Source organism: Sus scrofa, chromosome 6 (genome assembly GCF_000003025.6).
Source record: "Sus scrofa isolate TJ Tabasco breed Duroc chromosome 6, Sscrofa11.1, whole genome shotgun sequence".
Classification (NCBI taxonomy): domain Eukaryota; kingdom Metazoa; phylum Chordata; class Mammalia; order Artiodactyla; family Suidae; genus Sus; species Sus scrofa.
In genome coordinates this window covers 68,423,400-68,448,195 of record NC_010448.4, presented here as the reverse complement: position 1 = coordinate 68,448,195, position 24,796 = coordinate 68,423,400, and the positions used below count along the sequence as shown (strand labels likewise).

Sequence of the window (24,796 nt, the reverse complement as noted above, 5' to 3'; positions counted from 1 at the left end):
TTCCACTCTCAGCCAGGAGCCACCAGCTAATGGTACCATGACCGGACAGGTGTAGAGTGCGGTGTCATAGTTACACAGGGGTGCTGCTGGTTACCTGACTGCTACCCGCCCCCCACTTTGCCTCGCCTAGAGAACCCCCGTCCTGCAGAGGGCAGCCATGAGCCAGCCCCCAAGGGAGAGCCTGTGATGGAAAGAAGCCCGCCTCACAATCCTCTTCTTGGTGTCCCACCTCCCACGCACCAAGGGGAGGAGCTGTGACCCGCTTCTGGACAATGCGACGGTACAGGAGCCTGCCGGCAGGGCCCCGGGCTGAGCTTCTGCTCCCCCGAGCACGGCTCTCCATGCACCTGGTCCTCGCCTCTCTTCTCTCTGCTTTGACTACAGAGAAGCTCAAGAAGCCCCATGAGAACCGTAAAGCAACAAGCCTGAAGAGCAAAGCCAAAAGAAGAGAAAATCCAGAAAAAAAGAAAGAAAAAAAAAAATCCTGATCCCGGATGGCATGATGGAGCCATTGAACCTCTGGACCTTCTATGAGAAAAAGAAATCATTTTCTTACGAAACCACTGCAGGCAGGTTGCTCATCGTGCACCCAAAATACATTCCTAACGGGTCCATCTAGGAGTCCTCAAAACTAGTCTGGAGGAGACATATCGGATCGGCATGAGAGACACAAGCTTGTTTTTTCCAATGTCCTTGCACATCTCTTGAAAATGGCAGGTGAAATACAGCCGATTGGGTTTTTAAGTGAATTGACAATGTTCTGAAGACGTCAGTACAAAAACGACGAGAGGCTCCTCTTAGGACATGCTCGAGCCTCAAAGACGTTATGCTGTGAGAGAGGCCGGGCACAGGATATGGCAGGGCACGAGTCCACGGATACAGGCAGCTTCTAGAAAAAGCAAGACCCTGGGGGAGAGCAATCAGATCCATGGTTGCCGAGGGCTGGGACGGGAGCAGAGACTGTGAAGGGTGCACAGGGACCTCCGAGGGGGTGACGGAAATGTCCTAACTGGGGCTGGGATGACTGCTCGGCTGTGTCAATGGACCGGAGTTCACCACACCTGACCCTTAAAAGGAGCGGATTTTCTGGTATGTACATTACACCTCAGTCGAGCTGACGAAAACACTCTCTTGGGTCACTTTCTAACTGTTCGACAGAGAATGATTACGGCCACAGGAATAAAAATGAAAACATCTCGGGGAAAAAAATCCCAGCTTTTCTTCGTCTCCACTGGCCCTCGGGACTCGGGACTCAGGCAGAAGGAAGTCAGTCCTACCTTGATCCTTTTCCATGAAAGCATTAAAACGTGAAACTTCTGGGAACTGAAGGGTACAATCCTACAGTTGCTCCTCCCCCAAATCTTCTATTTTATGAACGTGTATTGGTGTAAGGACCCCGTATCACATAAGATGGGCAACACTCTGGCATAAAGCAGCTGATTTTTTTTTTTTTTTTAAACTGTGAGAGCTAAAAGAGGGCAATGGAATTTAAAGGCGTTGGGGGTTTTTATTTAAATTCTCTTTGGACCCGAGTCGATGGGAAGTTTTTACGAATGCGCTTGGCTATCTAAAAACAACAACGATATGCATATTTACTATGTGTGTTCACGCATCGACGTAATTATACATGAATATATCACATATTAAACATACACGCTAAGTCCAACTTGCTAAACGGATTGTTAATTTTTTGAGGTCCGTTTTCTGTCTACACGAGTGGACCGATTCTGACGCAGCTGGGCTGCGTCATGCACTCTCTGATGGGTTCCCATTGCTTTTGTATCTACGGGCTGGATTTAGGAGCTACGTCGTCAGGTGTAGAAAGGTTCATTACAATCACATTTTCCTGATCAATTACAGACACACACACATCCACTACGGCCCTTGAGCCGGACGTCTGACCTTTCTCCTCTTCATCTTCGTCTGGCTGTGGTCTCTCCCCGTCACGTCCTCTGCATGCCTTCTGTTTCACTTCACTTCGGTCGTTTACAAGCAGTAAATGGTATATAGTCTGCTTCTTTTTTTACCCAGTCTGGGACTCTTTGAATAGCAGCAACAGTTTCCAGAGTGGGAATGAGTCATGTTTGAAAATATTCCTATAATATTATATTACGGAGTATGATGTCTGTTGTTGCTTTTTTGCCGGTTACCATGCCTGAACGTTCCCCAAACGGGTCAAGTGTTCTGTTGCCCCCTCCCCCCCAGGTGACATAGAAATTCTGTACCCTCTCTTTACAGGTCTTAGTGATGTCACATTGCTAACAAGCTTATTTCAGCCTCTGGGAATCTATCAGGATCGTAACTGGAACAAACTCTGATTTTCCTGGGACAAGGGAACTGTTTTAACACGCTTTCACCTCTTTTTCACTACCTCCACGGTTTTGCTCAATTTAGAGTCCCACGTCTAGGTTGTGGTGGAAACATTATTTCTCTTTTATTGAAAGAGGAGCTTATCACGCAACCTCACTATCAATAATTATCCAGAGATACCAGGATGACGAATTTTACTATTCATGCCACATAAACCCTGGCTTGCCGTTTCTTGAATTATTTGGTTGATTTTCATGGTTATTTTTTCATTTGGCTAAAATACTTCTGTAGACTGCTGCTTTTTCCACAGGTTATGTGCTCTTAATTTAGCAAAGTATTTATTCTCTGAAGGCTCAGTGAAGATATAAAGTAGATTTTTTTTAGGTTATTTTCTATTTCCTGCATCAGCTCTGTTTTGGTAAGGGCCAGTTGCTCGAAAGCTGTGCTGTCCGAGGGCTGTTTAAACTTAAATAAAATTAGAAATTCAGTCCCTGAGTCAGATGAGATGCATTTCTAGTGCTCAGTCCCACGCGGGGCCACTGGTTCCCATACTGGGCAGTGCAGACACAGAATGTTCCCACCACTGCACCAAGTTCCAGTGGACACCTCTGTTCTGGATGCTCATCTTGGCTCCTCTCGCCTTTTTCTGTGGCACATGGAAGTTCCTGCTCCAGGGGTTGAACTGGAGCCGCAGCTACTGGCCACAGCCACAGCCACTCCAGATCCAAGCTGCATCTGCAACCTACGCTGCAGCTTGCAGCAACACTGGATCCCTAATCCACTGAGCCGGGCCAGGGATTGAACCTGCTCTGCACAAATACAGCATTGGGTTCTTAAGCCGCTGAGCCACAACCCAGGAACTCCTCAGCTCCCCCTTTTGAGCTGCTGATTTTCACATTCTGGGAAGTGCTCAGTATTGATATCTAGCACGGCCTCTGTCAGAAATTGTTTAAAATAGGGTTTGGCAAACCACGGCAGGCCCAATCCATCCGGCTACCTGTTGGTGTATATAACATTTTATCGGCACCCGGCCTACTCATTCACTTCTCGGGCTGCTTTTGCACTTTACAGGCAGATTGAATAGTCATGACAAAGTCTGTATGGCCCACAAGGCCGAAAATATTTACTCTTTGGCCCTTTACAGGAAAAGTTTACCAAACCTTTATCTCAAATACCACCAGGCAGACCTCCCTACAACTGCAGCGGTAGGTAGATCAGCTCACGGGGTGGGAGCCCACCGTGAGCACACATGGTTCTTATCCTGTGCCGAACAGCAGGGGTGGGTAGGAAGGGTTGCCTGGGAGGCAAGGAGCAGAGCGGTTTAGCAATCAGACCCTCTAGGTGCCCTCCAGGATGCAAGATCACCATCGCGCCCACAGGCACAGGTGCCTAGTGAATTTCTTGTGGGATGTTTTGGGGCGAGAGGAAGGCAAGCCCGTGTTCTGAGGATGCTTGCTGGGTCCTCCCCCAGCTGTATTTTAATTGATGGAATCTGCTTGTTGAAGAGCCTCAGCTCCAGGTTCCTTCGGGGTGTCCTCTCTGCATCTGTAACAAGGTTACTGCCCTCAAAGGATCTCGGAGAGCCTCGATTTGTCACAAATGCGGTCGATTATCAGCTCTAGGGGGATCTCACTGCACCTCCAGAGAGCCTGACGTCACACACTCCTTTCTAAAGACGCGACAGGGCTGTGCCCGCCATGGTGCTTTGATCACTCGGCTCCTCCTGCTGGAGCTGCTGTCAGGCCGTGGCTCTGTGACAACTGGTGCTTAAAACAGTGAAATGAGTCGCCCTGGATGCAGGGAGGACGCGGAGGATGTACTGCGGGCGTTCGGAGGAGCCGGTGCACGCCCGAACCTGCCGCGCCCTGGGTGGGCAGTGCTCTGCCCCGCTGTTCACAAGGCTTCATTCCCCAGCAAAGGAGACGGGCATTCTTATGCACGAGCCCAGACGTCGACCCCTTCGCTGGTGAGGAGGGCACAGGCCCTCTGGACACCGGCTGCGGAGACCAAGGAAGCAAGGACGGCCGAGCCGGGCTCTGCGGGCTTCCCTCCCCGCGCTCACCTGTATGTCATCCATGGGCTGTGGGCAGTCCTCGCTCTCTGCGCTATCGCGGTAGGGCCCCAGCTCTGTGTGCACCGCCTCTCTGTTAGCCATCATCAGGACACTCATTGGCTCCCGCGGACGCACCTGCGAAGGTGCTGCCTCCTTCCCTACACTGGTCCCCTTCGGAGTTCCAGTCACCTGTACTGTAGACACACCAATGTAAAGACCTTTGGAATTCCACTTTACTACGGGCTGAGATCCAGAGGCTTGGAATCCTGCAGTCTCTGGAGTGGGAGGGGAGCCTTCCCGGCTGCAGCCCCTCAGCCCTTCCCTGGGGCGGAAAGTCTCAGGGACAGACTGCTTAGAACTAGGGCTCTGCTTCCTGATATTTGGCTGTTCCAGACTCAGTGCAGTGGAAAGCAGCTTCTCCTGCCTCGCCTGGAAGGACTCGGGGTTCAATTTATGCTTTTTGGGAGCTGGATAATCTTTGTGGCTCTCACTGCTGTAGTAATTAGAGGGTTCAGACCGAGGTCTTCTCAGCTCTGAAAAGTACAGTAGAAAGGACAGTCAGGACAGGAGGCAAAGTCAGGAATCCTAAAGAGTTAACACTTTCTCTACGCCTGGGGAACACCAAGGGCAAAGCCAGAACTCGAGACATGGCCCTAACTTTAAAATAGTCCTCAGCAGCGTATACTGTATTCGCATCATCCTCTTCCAAAATAGGGAGGTCTTTCTTGCACGAACATAGCGGTTTTTGTTTTTGGGTTTTTTCCTTTGCTACTTTCTGCAGTTTTGGGGGTGGGGCTGGGGCGGGGGCAGGGGGAAGCACTAGGCATTCTAACAGCTAAAAGGTACATTAGAAACATTAAAAACAAAACAAAACAAAAACCCCAAAACCAAACCCTTAAATGTATGTGAAGATCCTATGGACTTTTCTGAGGGCAGCTGCATGAGAGCAAATGGGAAACCTGCCAAGTTCGGAGATGGAAGAATTTTCCATTTTTACCTGGATTGGTACTTGCAATGACGGTGACTCCTTTGGGTATTTCTGGGGAGGTGATGGCGTCACTGGGCCACTGGGTCATCCAGCTCTCCGTACCGGGCTCTTCACTTGGAGCACAGTGGATTCTGGGGTTCTGTCCAAGCTGAGCCTGCTCGTCCCTCTGCAGGTGCTCCAGACACTCGGCTAATTTCACGTGACCCCTTGACCTGGCAATTCCCAAAGGCAGCCTTCCTAGAGAGTCAGGAATGGAGATGGCCCGGCGGTCCCACTTGTACAGCACGACAGCTGCTTCTAGGTGCCCTAGAGCACAGGCCCACATCTGGAAAAACAGAGACAAAGCCAGCCTCCTCAACGTGAGTGACAGACACACATTTCACCTCTGCCCTTGCTGCTGCCGCTGGCCGACAAATCGGTCCTGGCCAGCGATCTCAAGGGGGCCGTAAAACGCGGCCCCTCCGAAGTGGCTCTGAGAGGGTCGTCTATCAAAGGGCGCCGGGCAGACCCCGGGCCGCCCCAGAAAAGCGGTGCAGGGGATAAAGGAACCCATTTCTTACCAGAGGAGTACAGGAGAAGTGGTCCACATTCAAGGGGTCGACCTCCAGCTCCAAATCGATGCTGTCTGCATGCTTTGTGCTGGAAGGGATCACACCTCCCGTTAGCACACGACCCGTCAATGGGAACAAACACAAGCGCATTGTGAGACCCACAAAGATGAAACTGAACTGGGCCTCCGACCCGCGGATTTCCAAGGGTGGTCCAGACTCTGGCCAGTAGCCCAGAGGAGATAAAAATTCCACATTTAGCTTTAGCAACACGCTGTCTCTTGGGCAGAAGCTCATAGAACTTCTTGGAACCGTCCTCAGAGAGAGCCCTTTGGTCCAGGCTGCCACGCTCCCCGAACGGGCTGATCTCTCTCCGCGCGTGGACGCCCAGGTGGCCCATGCCCAAGACGCAGCGGGGGGACCCCCAGGCCTGAGGCCCCGGCCTTACCGCCACTTGATGAGGGTCTGGATGAGGGTGGCGTAGCCCTGGGCCGCGGCCAGGTGGAGGAGGGTCATTCCACGGAAGGTCTTGGAGTGGATCAAGTGCTTGGACTTGGCCCAGCAGGCCCGGCTCATCATCTTCTCACACACCACGACCACGCGGCTCTCAAAGCAGCTCCCCAGCGTCCCAGGGCCCGACGTGCACTGTAACAAAACAGCCAGTGTTCCGACCCGGCGACCAGGGGCCCTCCCCCAAGTCAGCCTCCTGATGGCCAAGGTGGGAGGCGGGGGGACACAGATGCTTTATGATTGGTGACGGCAACCGGGCAACACAAAAGTGGAAAAACAAGGAGACATCACGATCATGCGAGAGAGAACAGCACGAGCCGCGTCAGGCTCGGCAGACAGGTCCGCAGCCGGGCACCGGGTCACTTTCCGTAACTCCAAGAGCACCGGGGCCTGGCGGTTAGAGCTGACAAGTGACTGTGACCTCCATGCTGACGCATCTCAGGGAAAGCATATCCTGCTTTAAAAAAAGAAAAAAAAAAAAAAAAAAAAAAGTGGCCCCAGGCTCCCAGCTGAAGTACAAGGGCAGGCAGTAAACTCGGGAGAGAGCAGAGCAGGTAACTTCTCCGTGGCTTCCACCGGGGCTGCGGGGACCACTGACTGCCCTGCTCCTTCTGAAGGAGCATCAAATCACTCAGGTGGGGGGGGTCTGCTCCCTGAGGAAACCCTTAGAAATATCCAATAAAGAGTTCTCTTATAGCTCAGGGAGTTAAGGATCCAGCATTGTCACTGCAGCAGCTTGGGTCACTGCCGTGGCTCAGGTTTGATCCCCAGCCCGGGAACTTCCACATGCTGTGGGTGCAGCCAAAAGAAAAAAAAAAAAGAAAAATTTCAATAATACATTTGCAACAACATGGATAGACCTTGAGAGGGTTACATTTCGTGAAATCAGTCAAAGACAAATCCTGTATGATGTCATGTATATGTGGAATCCTAAACAAAACCCCCCAAACACACACACAACCCCAGACTCACAGATGCAGAGAACAGACTGACGGTCCCCAGAGGTGGAGGGTAGGAGGTGGGCAAAACAGTGAAAAGGGTCAAAGGGCACAAAAGCTCCCACTGCAAATCGAGTAAGTCATGGGCGTATCATGCGCAGCCTGGGGCAGAGTTAATGACACTGCCTCTGGAGCTCCCGTCCTGGCTCAGCAGAAACGAACCCGACTAGGATCCATGAGGATGCAGGCTCGATCCCTGGCCTCGCTCAGTGGGTCAGGGATCTGGCGTTGCCGTGAGCTGTGGTGTAGGTCGCAGATAATGCCTGGATCCCACGTTGCTGTGGCTGGTGGCTGTGGTACAGGCAGGCAGCTGCAGTTCCGATTGGACCCCTCGCCTGGGAACCTCCACAGGCCGCAGGTATGGCCCTAAAAAGCAAAATAATAATAACAATAATCCTGCACTGCACATCTGAAAGCTGCTGAGAGAGTAGTTCTCATCACAAGGAAGAAAATTTGGAACATGGGTGATGACGGGTGTTAGCCAGACTTACTGGGGCTGATCATTTTGCAAAACACACATAGATCTGGAATCACAATGCTATATACACCCCAGACTAACACAGTCTCCTGTGTCAATTATATCCCGATTGGAAAAATAAGTCGTAAAAAATCTTGTCCTTTATGTAAAGCAAAAAGGATACTGGGGAAAGCAGGAGAGACCATGAAGCTGAAGTGCAGTCACTAACGCCCGAGACAGGTGGGAAAGAGAAATGCACTAACCCTGACCGCAGGGCTTTCAGCTCTTTGTTGTGAGGAGGTTGCAAAAGAAGACACAAAAAAATCAAAGTGAGTAACCTTAACAGCTTCTTTGAGTCTCTGCGATAGCAGTTTTATGTTTAACGCTCCCTTCCCTCAAATAAATACCACTTCTGGTCTAATTCTCATCTCCGGCATTATTTTCAAAGTATTCTGTCCAGTGACGTGAAGTTCAATTACTACAGAAATACTGCTGCTCCTTGGTGTTTTCTGTTTTTAAATCTGGAATTAAAAAATGCCTGCAAAAATAAATGGCAGGTGACGGCGACAATGTCATCCTCACCGGAGCTGTCACAACATCTCAAAGGAACAGAGGGGACAATCCCAACCAGCAGCAGAATGACCTTGACTCAAAAGCAGAATGACCTTGACTCAAAAAAGCCAGGGCAGGGCCCCTCTATATACACCAGACAGACATATTCAAGGGTACACATAAGTCCCTGGGTGATGAACAAAGAGGGATGGTTTGGTTTGGTTTGATTTGTGTTAACGAAACCGGCCACACTTCTATCCTATAAGGCAGACACAGATATTTATCAAAGCCAACTTAAACGGATGAAAGAATATTCAATAGCAGTTATTATGGAACCAGATGATAAGAGGCCAGTTGCCAAATGGTTGGGCTAGAAAATGACGTCATACTCCATTCCCTTTATGCAGACTTTGTTATTATTATTACTGTTATTAAATTTTTTTTTTTTTGGTCAAGGGGTGCAGTGGCTTAATGTGGGATCACAGTTCCCAGACAAGGGATCGAACCCGGGTCGCAGCGATGAAAGTGCCAAGTCTAACCGCTAGACTACCAGGGAACTCCCACATGCAGCCTTTGCTGGTGAAAGAAAAAGGGTTTCAAGGGAACTCTTGTTTTCATCCTGAGATACAACAGACATTGTTTACTTCTTTTGAGAAAACAGTAGCATCACGTGGATAAGAAGCCTTAATGATATTTTTTACTTTGGGCCAAGTCTTCCCTGAAGAGAGGTGAGAAAAAAGAGGAAAAGATGTTGAAAAACAAGGTTAGTGTTTTGGGTGTGAAACACCCTGCTTCAGTTTTTACCTGTTATTAGAAATACTACCGGAAGTTCCCGTCATGGCTCAGTGGATAACAAACCCGACTAGTGTCCATGAGGGCGCGGGTTTGATCCCTGGACTCGCTTGGTTGGTTGAGGATCCAGCGTTGCTGTGAGCCGTGGTGTACGTCGCAGAGTGAGATGGCTGTGGTGTAGGTCAGCAGCTACAGCTCCGATTCGACCCCTAGCCTGGGAACCTCCATGTGCTGCGGGTTCGGCCCTGAAAAGACAAAAGACCAGAAAAAAAAAAAATAATACCAATGCTTGACTTTGACAAGGATCGTGAAATTCAAAACGTTCCCTTAAAGATGCACTTGTCCAGGGGAAGCACCATTCACCTCGGACAGAAAGAGGGGGATGGGCAGAGGCTTTTAGGCCATGACTCAGTGGGGGAGGGAAAGAGCATGGCGGGTCCCTTGACACTCAATCTAGGGCCTCCCCACAAAGAAGTTCTGCCGAAGAGGCGGAGTCCGAATGCAGCTCCTAACGAAACGTCTAGAAAGCCTGCAAGACTGATGGGACTCGAAATACCGTTTGGCGATCTCCCTGTTCTTAACTCTAACGATGCCCCCCTCCGGGCATCGGAGGAAGAGCATCTGTGATGAGGCCTGGATGTGTCAGGCTGTTCTCCACTGAAAAAGGGCAGCAGTGCTTTCTCTGGGCCCCGATGGTATTGATCTCCTTGAGTTTCTAAAAGGCTTGTGAGTTACTGAATTCAATTACGTCTTCTGTTTATACTTAAGGTGGAGACAGAACACAAAACACAAAATACGTTCTCACTGAACCCTCGGCCCCGCGAACCTGAGTCACCATCTGACCTCCGGTGTTCACCGACGCCCGCCGTCCCCGCTGGCGGGTAACTGCCCTGAGCTCCGAGATCAGCAACAGCGACGTGGGCTCCGAGAGCCAACGCGCGAGAGACCCACACCCAAGGCCGCCTCCCTCTCCGGGGCTTTGAACACGTAGAAGCCCCCTGCCTTCCGCCTCCTCCAGGAAGGCCCCCGGCAGCAGCAGAAACAGGCCGTGTGATGGAGCGCCCCCCACCCCCCCAACCTCCCCCCCCCGGCCCCACCGACGCGCATCCCCTGGAGAGGCGGTGGCCGGGAGCCCCTACCTGAGCTTGGCTTCCTCCGGTGCCGCCGCCAGTGCCCCCCGCGCTGCCGCCGCCGCCGCCACCGCTGCCCCCCTGCTTGTGCTGCTGCGACCCCGTCATCTCGGCCATCCTCCTCTCCATCTGCTCCAGCCGCTCCAGGATGGACATCCTGAACTGGTTATCTGGGGCGGAACGAGGAAGCATGAGGCAGCGGTCCAGACAACGCCCTGGTGCGGGGCCTCGGTGAGCCGCCCCCACGGCCTCCCGCCGCAACACATCCCCCGTGGCTTGTCCAGGCCAGATCCATCCCACAGGACTGGGGCCCCCACGGCACCCCGGGTTCTCCGCTAAGGGAACGGAAACCCCCCTCCGGACAAGGCCCTGGGTTCAGGTTCCTGGACTTCACGTCTGTGTCACATTCCCCAGGGAAAACCTTGAAGGGAGATGTGGCAGCCGGGCTCCTAGAGCGAACAAATGAAATAATACCATTTAAATCAGGGGGAGGAAGCAATCGCTGTGGGAAACACCCCCCCCACACACACACAGACATATGGACTTTTTAAATGCAATATTTTACCCAAACACTGGGGAAAAAAAAAAGGGATTTTATACATTAAATTAAAAATTCAAATAAAACTACCATTTTTGACCCAGCAATTGTGCCTCTGGGTGTATATCTAAAAAAAGTGAAAACACTCATTCAAAAAGACACCTGGCACCCCAATGTTGATAGCAGCATTATTTACAACTGTCAAGACATGCAAGCAACCGCTGCGTCTGCCAACTGATGAACAGATAAAGAAGAGTGGGGGGTGGTGTGTGTGTGTGTGTGTGTGTGTGTGTGTGTGTGCGCGCGCATATACATATAATGGAATACTACTTGGCCATAAAAAAGAACAAAATGTTGCCGTTTGTAGCACCATGAATGTACATGAAGGGTATTACCCTAAGCAAAACAGGTCAGATGGAGAATGGCAGATACAAGATGATATCACTCATATGTGGAATCTAAAAAAACGCAACAAACTACTGAATATAACAAAACAGAAGCAGACTCGCAGATACAGAATACACCAGTGGTTACTAGTGGGGGGGGAGGCACAAACTACTGGGTATAAAACAGGCCCAAGGAAGTATTGTACATCACAGGGGATACGGCTAATATTCTGAAATACCTGTAAATGGAAAGTAACTTTTTAAAAACTGCATACAAAATTTAAACACAAGAAAGTTTAAAAGAAAAAATAAAGAGGGAAAAAGTGATATCTATGTTACCCACACACTGGGAAAAAAAAAAATTTCACTTTCTGATCCAGGCTCTAGCCATGTGCACACACATGTTCCAGAGCTGGGGAGGTAACAGCAAAGGCAAAGGTCCTGTGGTAGAAACATCCAAGGAGCAGAAGCCACATGGCGGGACCACAGCAGGGAGCAGAGCAGACGATGAAGGTAGACAGAGTTCCCTGGTGGCTCACCGGGTTAAGGATCTGGCACGGTCACTGCCGCAGCTCAAGGTCACTGCCACGGCTGAGGATTTATCCCTGGCCCAGGAATTTTATGAGTCGTGGGCACAGCCAAAGCAAAAAAAAAAAAAAAAAAAAAGACGGAAGATGGATGTGGCAAGGACCAGACGACCCACTGAGAACCCTGACTGTGCCATATAACAGCCGTACGACTTTGAACAAAACCTTTGCTGCCTCAGTCTCCTTACCTCTTAAGGGGGGATAGGAACTGTACTTATCCTCTGAGGGGTGTTGAGAGAACTTAATGAATTGACAGATGGAGTTCCGGGTGCGCGTGCCAGCCGCCACCGTCATCTCGAGGCAAAGGGATTAAGTGTCTTGGGAAACTGAACCAACAGTTGCGGCAACATATTTCTCCGTCAAATTGCTAACGGCCTCACTAGTTTCAAAACACAGCCCTCTGAATCAAGAAAAGGACTCATCCGGAGGAGATGTATTTTATCACCATTCCCGGCCATCCCGCCTGTAAATTCTGACACAGCATAACACATATTGATCCTACGAGAGATTCAAACCATGGGCCAACCTGGCACTTGGAGAACACTGCCTCGTGTCAGTCTCCGAGTCAGGCATTTCACCAATGTTAACTCATTTAACAAGAACTGTGCGAGGGTAGGTCCTGGGGCTTCCTCCTTCGTCAGACGAGGAAACTGCAGCTCGAGAAGACACCGGATCCGTCTCCAGTACCCAGACAGCAGCATGACGTACAACCCAGAGCTTAGGCGCCATGTGATAACCACAGGAAGGGGAAAATCACGGGAGGAGAAAATGCGCAAGAACCAGACGGTCTTAGGAAGGACAGGACTTGCTTCTCCAAGTAAAAAGAGTGACTCCCTGGTTTTCAGTGGTGACCATCCACTTGGTCTCACTGTTGCAAACCACGGCAGAGGAGGAAGCCTGCTTTTCAAGAATCACGGTGTTGTTCTCTTGTCAGCTGTTTCCAGGAGCAACACGAAAGGAAAAACCCTTCCTCTGCATGAGTGAAAGGTGACATCTCTGTTCCTGCTTCCCGCGAACTAACAAGTATGACAAACTCTGGGGACCCTGCTAAACATCTCAGCGGCACAGTCACCGATGGGGGTGGAACCCTGTATGAACCCACTTGCGATGTGCTGGTCTTGGCCGTGGTCATCCCAAGACCACAATGGAAAAGCCAGGGACATCAGGGCTGGTTCGAGAATGCTGACGCCACAAGACAGGACTTGTGCAGGAGGCAGGACGCCTCCCTTTGGAGCCGACTGAAGATGACAAGCTTTTGCTTTCGGTGAGAGGGCGAGCCCAGGCCGGTGGCAGTGGTTCTCGGGGTGCGTCTGTACACACTCCCTGCTTGCTCTGGACGCTGCCGCCGGCCAGGCCAGCACCAGTCTCCACCCAGCCCGCGGTCCTCACGCACCACTGCAACAGCTTCCATGTCCGATGATTTCTTCTGCAAGTCTACAAAATCTTGCATCTGTTATTCATGTATTTATTTTTGGCAGCACCTGCAACAAATGCAAGTTCCCAGGCCAGGGATCAACTCTGAGCCACAGCTGAAGCAAACACAGGATCCTCAACTCATGGTGCCAAAGCGGGAACTCCTATATTACTATTTTTCAGTTGAAGCACAGTTGATTTACAGTGTTGTGTTGTGTTGGTTTCAGGTGTACAGCAAAGTGATTTAGTTACACACACACACACATATATATACATATATGTATACACACATATGTGTGTGTGTATATATATTATTTTTCCAATTCTTTTTCCTTATAGGCTCCTACAAAATACTGAGCGTGGTTCCGTGTGCTATAGAGTAGATCCTTGTTGTTTACCTATTTTATACGCGGTACTGTGTAGATGCTAATCCCAAACTCCTAATTCATCCCCCCCTTGCATCTACTGATGGTTCAGAATCCGTGTAACTTGTTTCGGAGCTCGGTCTGCACTTGTCTGGAGCGTGGTGGCCCAGATGAACATGCCGTGTCACGCCAAGGGGCAGAAGGGCACAGAGAGCGATGCCCAGCTGTGCTTGGCCTGCCGGGGGGGGGGCTCTGTTTCAGCTGCGGCAGTGACAGGGCACTGCAGTGTGGGCGGCCCTGGCTCATCCCCGCCTGCCCATCCCCTGCCAGGTGTGGGCAGACAGACCCTCCCCCACGTCCCAGAGCCGGGCCCTGCCCCCGAATCTCCACGTCAAAGCACTAAGTCACGACTCCAGGTCTGCCGCGGAGGTCAGGGGCTTCTGCCCCCGGGCGGGCGGCGTGTCCCCACAGCTGACGCTGCTGTCAGCTCCTGCCTGTTATCAAGCTGCTCCGGGAAGCACGTGATGAAGATACTGCAAAGCAGTTACTCGCCCCTTAGGGAAATTATCTCACGCCCAACGGCATCTCTGAGCCTCCCCCTGCCAAAGGGGGAAGGGTAGTGACGGTTAAAATGAGAAACCCGGAGTTCCCGTCATGGCGAGGCGGAAACGAACCTGACTAAGAACCATGAGGATGCGGGTTCAATCCCTGGCCTTGCTCAGCGGGTTAAGGGGCTGGTGTTGCCGTGAGCTGTGGTGTAGGTCGCAGACGCAGCTCGGATCTGATGTGGCTGTGGTGTGGGCTGGCAGCTACTGCTCGAGTTCAACCCCTAGCCTGGGAACCTCCATATGCTGCGGGTGTGGCCCTAAAAAGCAAATAAATAAAATAAAATAAACCACATCAAGTGGGAATGTTGAACGGGGTCCCGGAGGCTGGTCTGGTACTGCACTTGGCATCTCCCCTCCTCGGCAGGGCTCCCTGGGACAGAAAACAGGGCTGTCTTCACCCCTCCCCAAGAGACAGGTCAAAAGCAACCACTTTATGCTTGTTTTGGCTTCACAGCGATAAGTAGGATAATTCAAACATTGCTGTACACTACTTGGCAAATTCATGGCCACACAGCACCTTAATTGTATAGTGGGTATGATGACAGAATAAAGGGAATATAATTACTTAGAGGCAAAGCAACTTTTTTCATTAGGGTAAAGAAAGCACCTTTAGAGATCCACTTATTCACGCACAAATATTTACTGAGCACCTACTGTGTACCAGGCATCGGGGTGGGGGAGGCTTGAACATTAGCGAAGGTATCCACGTCCCCCTTCATTGGCCAACAAATGATTCCCGAAGCCCGAATGAAGCCGGGTTGGTAAATCAATACGGGGGTGGGGATCGGGGGAGGAGCGAGAAAACAAATAACATGCAGCTCGGCGGGGGGGCAGGTACCGTGGAATCCGGCCCCCATCTCGCCCATGATGTTTCAGACCAAGCCAGTGGTGATACAGCTTTGAGGGACTGCAGGTCCTGGGCCTTGGGACAGTTTTGGTCCTAACTGCTCTCATGAGACCCCAGGTGCACAGAGAGCAAGCCGAGTGCCCCTTCCCGGAGCGGCTGGGCCTCAAGGGGTCCCAGCAGAGAAAGCCGGTGGTTCCAGCTCCAGCTGCCGCCTGGCAGTTCCTGGCTTCTAGTCCTTATCTGGAACCCATCTCGCCCAAAGAACAGGTTACTACCAGTACCAAAAGGCTCTCCAACTCCAAACGCCCCCTGGGTAAGTCACAGTATCACCCCGGCTCTTAAAGACTGCGGTGAGCCGAGGTCTGCATGCTGTTCACTTTGTCTGGAGTGGAGCCTCGGGTGCGTGTGGGGTTCCCTCCGGAGAAGGTGGCGGTGTCACTCTAGTGCTTGTGCCCAGCTGCAGGCGGTCTGCCCCCTGGAGCAGAGGCTTCTGCCCATCTCGGTGATTCTCAGGCATTAGTAGGCAGGCGTCAGAATCAGCGGGAGGCTTCGTAACACAGGCTGCTGGCCCCAGTGCCTGGAGATTTGGGGATTGGGTTTGGGATCTGGGTGAGCTCAGAAGCTGCATTTCAAATAAGGTCTCGGGTGATGCTGATGCTTCTGGTCTGGGGCCACATTTCAAGGACCGCTGCTTGAAGCCCCTGGCCTCCTTCTACAGGAATGAACACACCCTCCATCCCAGCACTTGTTCCGGAAGGATCCAAGGACCCCCTGCTCGAGTGGAAGCATAAGCGAGATTTCACCTCCTGTAAATCATGCCAGGTCCATTCACGCTGGCTCTGCCAACAGCAACAGGATGCTCATCTTCTCAAGCACGCGGCCAATTCGCCCCCAACAGCACTGGACCATGCAAAGTCCACCTACATGCACTCTGCCCTCTGCAGCTGACCAGGCACCATTCTCTCAATCCGTCCAACCTTCCCTCTCTCTTGCCTTCTTCTCCGAGATGGAATGTCTTCCCAGGGGTCTGTCTTTGCCTCCTGCTTTCTCTCTAAAGCAGTTTATTCACTTGCATGACTTCAGGGAACAAGATCCTCTGACTATCATGCAGTGATTCCTTCCCACTCCACCCAAGATGTGTGTACCTAGACCCCAGACAACAGGTAAACAGGGCTGATGGCACTGCGGCAACAGTCTGGCTCAGGATTCATTCCAAGCCCCTTCACGAGGCTGATCGAGCTGCACCCCTTTTCGCAGAAGCAGTGTTTCTAGGCTGGGCAGCGAGGATACAAGAGAGAGAACACTGGAGTAGAGAGAAGAGCTCCGGGTTTAATCCTGTCACTGTGGGACTTTGAAAAGACAATGACCCCTCTGCACCTCAATTTTCTCATCTGAAAAACGGGTATATCACTGGTCTATCTCATTGCTGCTTGTGAGGATGAAATAAATATGTGAATTTTTTTAAAGTGGTCAGCCTCTCTTAAGTTACAGCTATTACTAGACTGAGACCCTTTTTGTTTTTTTCCTTTTGACGGCTGCACCTGCCGCATATGGAGGTTCCCGGGCTAGGGGTCAAGTTGGAGCTGCAGCTGCCAGCCTGCACCACAGCCACAGCCACACAGGATCCAAGCCTCGTCTGTGACCTATGCTGCAGCTGGTGGCAACACTGGGTTCTTAACCCACTGAATGAGGCCGGGGATCAAATTCACATCCTCATGGAAACTAAGTCACGTTCTTAATCCACTGAGCCACAACGGGAACTACAGGCGGAGACCTTTTACCCAGCCATGCCTATGGGAGCATCTTTTAAAAATAAATTTTAAAAATTTTCTTTAAGGAATTGAGATTCACAGATGAATGGCAAAGACAGCAGAGTTCCCATACACCCTGCACCCAGATTCTTCTGACATCTTACATGATTAGGGTGCGTCTGCCAAAGCGCATAATCTACCCTTGGCATAGCCCCCTAGTCACTAAATTACAGACTTGAGTTAGACTGTATCACTAGAACTGCATTAGAATCCATGTGCTTTTTCTTGTCTTATTTATTTATTTTTTAGGGCCGCACCTGCAGTATATGGAGGTTCCCAGGCTAGGGGTCAAACTGAAGCTGCAGCGGCAGGCCTACACCACAGCCACACAGATCCAAACCACGCCTGCGACCTACACCACAGCTCATGGCAACGCCAGATCCTCAACCCACTGAGCAAGGCCAGGGATGGAACCGGCGTCCTCATGGATCCTAGCGGGGTTGGTTACCACTGAGTCACAATGGGAACTCCTCGTGTACTTTTTCGGCTCCAGGATCCAGCCAAGAGGCCCGTGTTGCGTCAAGCCGTGAAGCCTCCTTTCTGTTCTGTGATCTGGGACACATCCCCGGTGCCCCCTGAGCTTTCAAAACGTGGATGGGTCTGGAGCTCCCGGGTCAGGCACTCTGTGGATGGCCCTGCATTTCCGCTGGTCTGATGAGTTTCCTACCCCTTGGACTGGAGTCGTGGGTTTTTGGGAGGAGGACCAGAGAGGGGACAGGCCCGACCACCCCACAGTGGGGGCAAAGGAGGATGTCCTGCCAACGCTGACCCTGGTCACTTGCTCGTAAGTCGAGATGGCTCGTGGTAACGTTACCATTTGTCTCTTTCCATACCGCCTTGTTTTGAGATGAGCCCCTCAGTCCAACTCACCGAGAGGAAGAGCATTAAGCTCCAGCTCATAGATGGAGAAGCATCCGCATATGTTATCTGGAGTTCTGCTGCGAGGAAGAGTCAGCCCTCTTGGTTTACTGACTTGCTCCATCATTTATTTCTATCATTTATCTTACGTTTTGGTCACAATCCGACACCACGTCAGTTTACGGCCCCAGTAGGTCCCATCTGGCCACGAGCCGCTCTTTCGGGCGCCTCCTGCGTCCCCGCACGTCCCCTCAGCCTTGTCTCTTCTTTGTTGAGCACTTGTTTCCTCGCTGGCATCACAAGACACTCTCGGCTCATCTTTTCCTCTCCTTGTCCCAGACCTGGGAGCGGCAGCTTCTCCGGGGAGCCCAGTGTCCCTTATTAAAAGATGGTGTTTAGCAACCAAGATCTTGGTGCTAGGTGTGCTCAGCACTGCGGGGGGGGGGGCACTGCTTCGGGGCCCACTCAGGGCCCACGGCTGGGACATAGGTGTAAGGATAACAGCCCGTGTGTGTGCACAGATCTGTAAGTATTTCTCTGTCTACGTGGAAATGAGCTCACACGGGTGTCTCCAAGCCTAACACAGCACTGCAGTGCACACCCTACCCTCTGGGGGGCGTTTTAGACGCAGATAAAACAACAGTGAAAGGATCTGGATTACCTGGACATAATAAGTCGAGAAAATAAATGCTGAAAAGAAATCTTATTGGTCTATTAAACGATAAAAAGGGAAGCCTGTGGGCATAATTTCTGTATCTCAAAAGCACAGGTACCAGCGAGAGCACGTAGCATGTCCAACCACTTTGTGATCCTCCAGTTCTTAGAGTTTTCCAAAGATTTTAGAAAACAGAAAAACAGACTCGTAATCCCAGAACAGCTCTGAGTACCACCAGGATTAAGAAGATGAAAAAACATTTCCAGCCAGTCGATGGCCAGAGAGTCAACAAACAGTTAGCTGGGGCTTCATGTCCCCTTTTCTCTTGCCGAGTCTCTGTCACCCAAAGTGTCCCACAGCACAAGAGCAGTCACAGGTCATCGCTGCATTTCTCTGACAGGGGTTCCTCACCCTCAAAGGGACTCATTTAAAACATGTCCCCAATTGATATTTATCTAAAATCCCTAGGCAATACCAAAGTTTCAAACGCAGAAAACACGAGTTCCCTGGTGGCTCAGCAGGTTGAGGATCTGGCATTGTCACTGCTGTGACCTAGGTGGCTGCTGCGATGTGGGTTCCACCCCTGGCCTGGGAACACCTGCATACCACGTACATGTGGCCAAGACAAACACAGAAGATACTCCGCAAAGTCAGAAACCCCTGGTGTGTGCTAAGTTTAGGAGGCTTGGGATTTGCTGGTATGAACGTGGAGAGTCCCAGGTGTCTGTCTGGGCATCTGACCAAAGAAAGTGTCGGTGTCAGGAACCAACGACTGGCCAGACCCCCCGGGCTCTCAGGGTTCAGCTGCACCTACCGTCTCCTCCAGATTGTGTACAACTCATTTGAAACCTCAGGGCCTGACTGACTGTCACAGCCGTATTGAGCAACATAACACGAAGCCGTTTCTGACGTTCTCGCAGATAATCTGGGTAAAAATCTTAACTCCCTCCCCTGCGACCTACAAAATAAAACGCAAGGTGTCTGGTGTGGCGTGGAATGCTCTTTGCCCACGGTCTCAGGCTACTTTTTAGGGGTTCCCTCCTACTCACTGCTCCCCAAGTCCACCAGGAATCTTACAGGCCTTGGGGCCTGCGTGACATTGGCCTTTCCCCACGTCCTGCTTATTCTTATTCCTCAGAGGGTGTGGCTCAGATGTCACTTTCACGTAATCGTTCCCAGCAGCTGCCGAGCATCCACATGGGCCGGACACTCCCCACACAGTCTCTCTTTCTTCCTTCTTTTGGCTGCACCCACGGCATGCGGAAGTTCCCAGGCCAGGGACTGAACCCGTGCCACAGCAGTGACCACGCTGCATCTTCAGCCTGCTGGGTCACCAGGACTCTCCCCACGTGCATTATTCCTAATCCCGAACACAGCTCTGATTTGCCTCTCCCTGATCTTTCCGACAGATCAGGAAGCGGAGGCTCTGAAAATGTTACTTCACCCGAGGTCCTGTGTCTCGGGGTAGGATCTGAGCACAGGTTAGACTCTAGGCCCTGTTCCTCCCAGGCTGCCCAAGAAACCTCCATGCCCAGCTCTGTGTCCGACAGCCCTTAGCAAGTGAATGTTCGGTTATCGTCTCCCATGTGTTATATCTACCAGAACGAGCTTTCTGAAAGCCTGGCAGCCCTCGTACCAGACACAGGGTGGGTGCTCCACTCAGGCAACGGAAAGGAAAATCATTTTCTTTTTCTTTCCTTTTTCTTTCTTTCTTTTTTGCTTAGGGCCACACCTGCCACATATGGAAGTTCCCAGGCTAGGGGTCGAATCGGAGCTGCAGCTGTTGGCTTACACCACAGCCAATGCAACGTGGGATCTGAGCCACATTTGCAACCTACACCACAGCTCACGGCAACGCCAGATCCTTTACCCACTGAGCAAGGCCAGGGATCAAACCCACATCCTCGTGGATATGAGTTGGGTTCCTTACCTCTGAGCCACAACAGAAACGCCAGGAATATCATTTTCTACTGTGAGCTTCTTCAGAAGCCAATTTGTGGATGAGGTCATCCAAGCCCTGGGACAAGGGCTCTGGGGACCTCTGCTCTCCATCGTGGGCTCCAGGGGCCATATACCCATGGGCCCATTTTATCACTGATTCCCGGGGAGAGAATGAGCAGTCAAAGTGGGGGAGGGGATAAACAGGAGGCTGGGACTGGCACAGACCACTGCACGTGGGATGGCTGAGTCACGAGGAGCACAGGGAAATCGACTCGATGCTCTGTAGTGACCGACGGGGGAGAGGATCTGAAAAGGAACCGACAGACTTGTGTGTACAGCGGACTCCCGCTGCCATACACCTGAAACTGACTCAACACTGGAAGGCTACTCTACTCCGATAAAGTTTAACTTTAAACAAAAGGGCAAAGAAAGGGGGAAAAACAAAAACAAAAACAAAAAAACCCCAACAGAGCCGACCTGAAAGCACATGCAGAAGCTCCAGGCGTCTGCTGGGCCACTGCCATTTCCTTGGGGCTCAGGGAAGGAAGTCGCGGAACCACTGGGCGTTGGTGCGAGGCTCTGGCAGAAGCTGAGGAAGGTCTGACTTCTGCACAGACACCTGCGAAGTGCACGCAGCGTCGCTCTTCCTTCTCCATCGAGCTTCATGTTAGAAGCAGGGATCCCCACCTTCCAGCACCCCCCCGACTCCTGCCTTTCCCTGGCCGAGTGTTTGGAACCGGAGGCTGGCAGCGCCACACCTGGGTGAAAGGATTGCCTATAATTAGCTACACAAGTGCCGAATGCAGGAGTTGGGCGAAGCCATTGCACAAACGTGACATTTTTATCGCGGGAGAACGAAGGAACATTCTCGAGAACAGCCTCAGAATGCGTGCGTGAACCCGAACAGCCTGTGAACCAGGGAACAGCTACTACCTGCACACCCGAGCTTAGGACAGCGGCTTGGGCCGAGCCACTGCGGGTCTGGTCACCAGGGCAGGGGAACGAGCTCGGCCTTGGCAGGTAAATGAATGAAGGACCGACCGTCAAATACCATCTGCTATTTTAAAGCGCGTTATTTGTGGCTCAAGTGCACTTGTGCCTCCTGTTGCTATTTGGACGGGCCGGGAGGCCGCCTCTCGTTCCATTTACAGCCCTGGGCAGTGCTGGCAGGAGGGCTGATGAAGCAAAAGGAGGCAGGGCTGGAACTATTTCTGGAGAGAACAGGAACGGCCGCTTCGGAAGGCGCCTGCATTTTTCAGGAAGCGCAGAAAGTCGGGGGACCCGACGTCACCCAATGCCTTCCCGGAACCCGCGGGATGGCGGCCGGGTCTGGGCGCAGACAGCGAGGAGGGGAGGCCACTCGGGACAGGGCACCGGCTGGGCCACTCGGGTTTTCCAAAGCACCGGCTCCATTTAGCCTCAGGAAAAACTGCCCTCGTCCACTTTGGACGAGCTCCCTGCCGTGATGGCTCTAAACACTAGACGGGCGTAGCCGCTGTCTCAGGACTTGCTCCCCGCCTCCAAGGGGCTGCGGGCTTCGTGTCTCTTCTGGGTCTGCTTCCCACACGCTGCAGCCAGGTTCTCGGGCAAAGATCAGGTCGCCGATGACGGGCGGTTAGGAGACGGACTGTACTGGGGGCAGCAAGGCACCTGCGCAGGTCCTGCTCACTGGACGTCACTCAGCACCAGAGCCCGAGGTGCCTGAAGGCAGATCCACCCAACCTCTTCCCTGGGTGCACGGCGGACCCGCGGAGGCCCAGCCGCTCGGCTCTAGCGGGAGGGAGGCGCCCTCGAGCCCCACCAACCTCGCAGCGGTCTCACGGGCCACCTCGCAGCAAACCAGCCGCAGGGGAAGCAGGGCAGTGGCAGGACATTGCGTGAGAGCAAAGGTGGGCCGGAGCCGGGCCCGGATTCCGCGGCCACTTTTACCTTGTCTGCGAAAGAGGGGCACGTTTTAAGTCAGGGCTAACTTTCCGGAAAGCAGCAAATCTGGAGAACGCGGCCTCAACAGTTTCAGCCCAGGGTGGAAGAAAACAGGCTGTCGGCACGCGGACTGCGACCTCCCGAAAACGGTGACGTGGCTGAGGAAAGGCAGGTCACCACCGAGACCGACACGCTGTTTTCTCCTTCTCTTTCCTTTCCCAGGGCCGCTCCTGCAGCTCAAGGAGGTTCCTGGACTAGCGGCCGAATGGGAGCTGCCGCCGCCGGCCTATACCACAGCCACGGCCACACCGGCTCCACGCCACATCTGTGACCTATGCCACAGCTTGGGACAACACTGGATCCTTAACCCAGTGAGCAAGGCCAGGGATCGAACCTGCATCCTCACGGATACGAGCTGGGTTCATAACCTGCTGAGCCACAACAGGAAGGCCACCACTGGGGTCTTTAAAGGGGAAAGTGCTGTCACGGGGCTTGCAATCCACCATCTAACCTGGACAAGAGGATGTGGGCGTGCAGTGCGACGTCAAGGGCGTGCACGTGGACAGGAAAACCCCAACGACAAGAACAACAACTGCAAAGGCGGAATCTGCCCGAAGTGCACACGAACTGTCAAGGGGTGAGAACACGTCCTCGAGCCATCAGCAGGTGGTCCCGCGGTGCCTGGCCATGCCAAAACAACAGCAACAACAAAAACCCCACTCCAACTCCATGGGGAAGAACTGTGGAGAATCAGGGCGAGAATGGACGCACGCCACAAACATCAGCTACTGGGCTGCCTCTGCCCGGCACCCGCGCGTCATGGGGGTGGAACGGGGAGCAGAACCACTCAGGTTGTGGTGGTGGCACAAAACCACCGGGGACACAAAAACCAAGTTAGACGTGCGCCTTCACCCCCAGAACCTCAGCCTGCTGGACATAAAGGTGGAGAGAGCTCTCACGGGCCTGTGGGCCAGCACCTGCCCTCACTCTGCCCTCTTCCCGAGGCCTGGCACACAGCAGGCCCTCGATAAACACTTGACAAGAGACTGACTTCCACCTGCTGAAGATACAAAATGCGATTTCACAAAGGACGAGGTAAAGAAGGTGGCACAGGACAAAATATCTCTTTCTGTCAATCACGTCTGTGGCACTTTTGTACAGCTAAGTCGGGCCAGGGATTGAACCTGAGCCACAGCAGTGACTGGAGCTGCTGCAGTGACAGCACCAGATCCTTCACCTGCTGCACCACCAGGGAACTCTTCCAGTTCAGTTATTAAAAGCAGTTTCTTCCCTTCTCACAGGGGCCGCAGTTTCCTAATCCTATCAAATGGATCTGGGACCAGGGGTTTGGAAAAAAAAATGAACAAACCCCTAATTGAGACGGGGGTAAAATAATGCTTTCACCGGATCGGCTTTATCCTCCCCAGACATGATCCACTACAAGACTGGGGCAGAGACAATGGGGAGAAAAGCTGAAGATGCAGAAAAAAAAGAAAGGGAGAAACCGTGCAAGGAAGATGCGTTACAAGGTACCGGGAGCAAAGATGATTGGAAAGAAAAAAAAAAAAAAATCCTGGCTGCTTCTAGCGAATCCTTCTGTGCTTAAGAGACGTTACTGGCCCTGAGTTCCTGGTGGGTTTCAGAATCCGACTCAAAAACCCTGTGTGGGGGGTTCGGCTGTTTCCGACTCACTCTCCATACATTATTCAGAGCTGCCGCTGGCAACGCTGTTCTCCCAGGGCTAATTGCAGAAGGGCCATCTGCGAGGCGTTGCCTACGGTCCTGCTAACTCGTGAAAAGCTTTAAGTCCAAGATGTTCCACAAATATGCGTTTTTAAAAACACTGGAGTCTACAGAGGGCTCGAAAGTTTAGTCGCTACGCTAACACTGTTTTCACGGTGCCCTGAGATTTTGTAAAAACCTGGAATAAACACAGGTGAAGTCCCTTCCCGAGCAATAGACTGACAGAGCTGTCTTTGAAAAGCAACAGCTGTACGACTTCCAAACACTGGACGTGTTATAAAGTAGGGCAAAGGAGATAAAGCCATTGCAAGGGGCTACGTTACAAATTATCCTAGGCCCTTCTGCCAAATAACAGAGAAATGTTTTTAAAAATCCAAATTGTACCACTTTGTCCATTTTATTCAGAAAGAAAGAATTTCCCCAAGGGAACCACCAGCACTTTGGAGAAACTTCAACCATCCAGCTCCTTTTTAGTGGCCTCGTGATCCCTGTGAGGGCTGTTTTGTGTCCTGGCTCCCCACGCCACAGAGGCGCAAAGGCTGCCCTCCTGTGTCTGCGGGGTCCTGCTTCCCACGCTTCGGGTTCGGGAGGCTGGAACGTGGGGTCACCCCTCCCGTTAGCGCTCTACACCCAGCCCAAGTCATCCTCGCATTTCCTGCAAATTCTAAATCAGTGAAGCCACCATGCAACCGTCCCTGGGATTAGGGGACAAAGGTAAAAACTTAGAGTGCTCTTCACCAAATGGGGTTGCGAGTTGATTTCATACACTTGTGGGGTTGCCAT

At 52.1% G+C, this 24,796-nt stretch overlaps 1 protein-coding gene across 30 annotated transcripts in view; it reads right to left on the bottom strand.

The window, feature by feature from the left end:
* Positions 1-24,796, bottom strand: part of CAMTA1 (calmodulin binding transcription activator 1) — an 866,060-nt gene that overhangs the window by 23,727 nt on the left and 817,537 nt on the right. For 20 of the 30 annotated variants that reach the window (XM_021097504.1, XM_021097510.1, XM_021097514.1 and 17 more), the window contains 5 exons: positions 10,348-10,508; positions 6,348-6,544; positions 5,912-5,990; positions 5,361-5,676; positions 4,373-4,896 (listed from right to left, as the gene is read on the bottom strand). In XM_021097504.1, coding sequence (XP_020953163.1) covers positions 4,373-4,896; positions 5,361-5,676; positions 5,912-5,990; positions 6,348-6,544; positions 10,348-10,508 — 1,277 coding nt within the window. The remainder of the gene's footprint in view (positions 1-4,372; positions 4,897-5,360; positions 5,677-5,911; positions 5,991-6,347; positions 6,545-10,347; positions 10,509-24,796) is intronic. The other 10 variants (XM_021097511.1, XM_021097513.1, XM_021097524.1 and 7 more) reach the window with 1 other exon arrangement.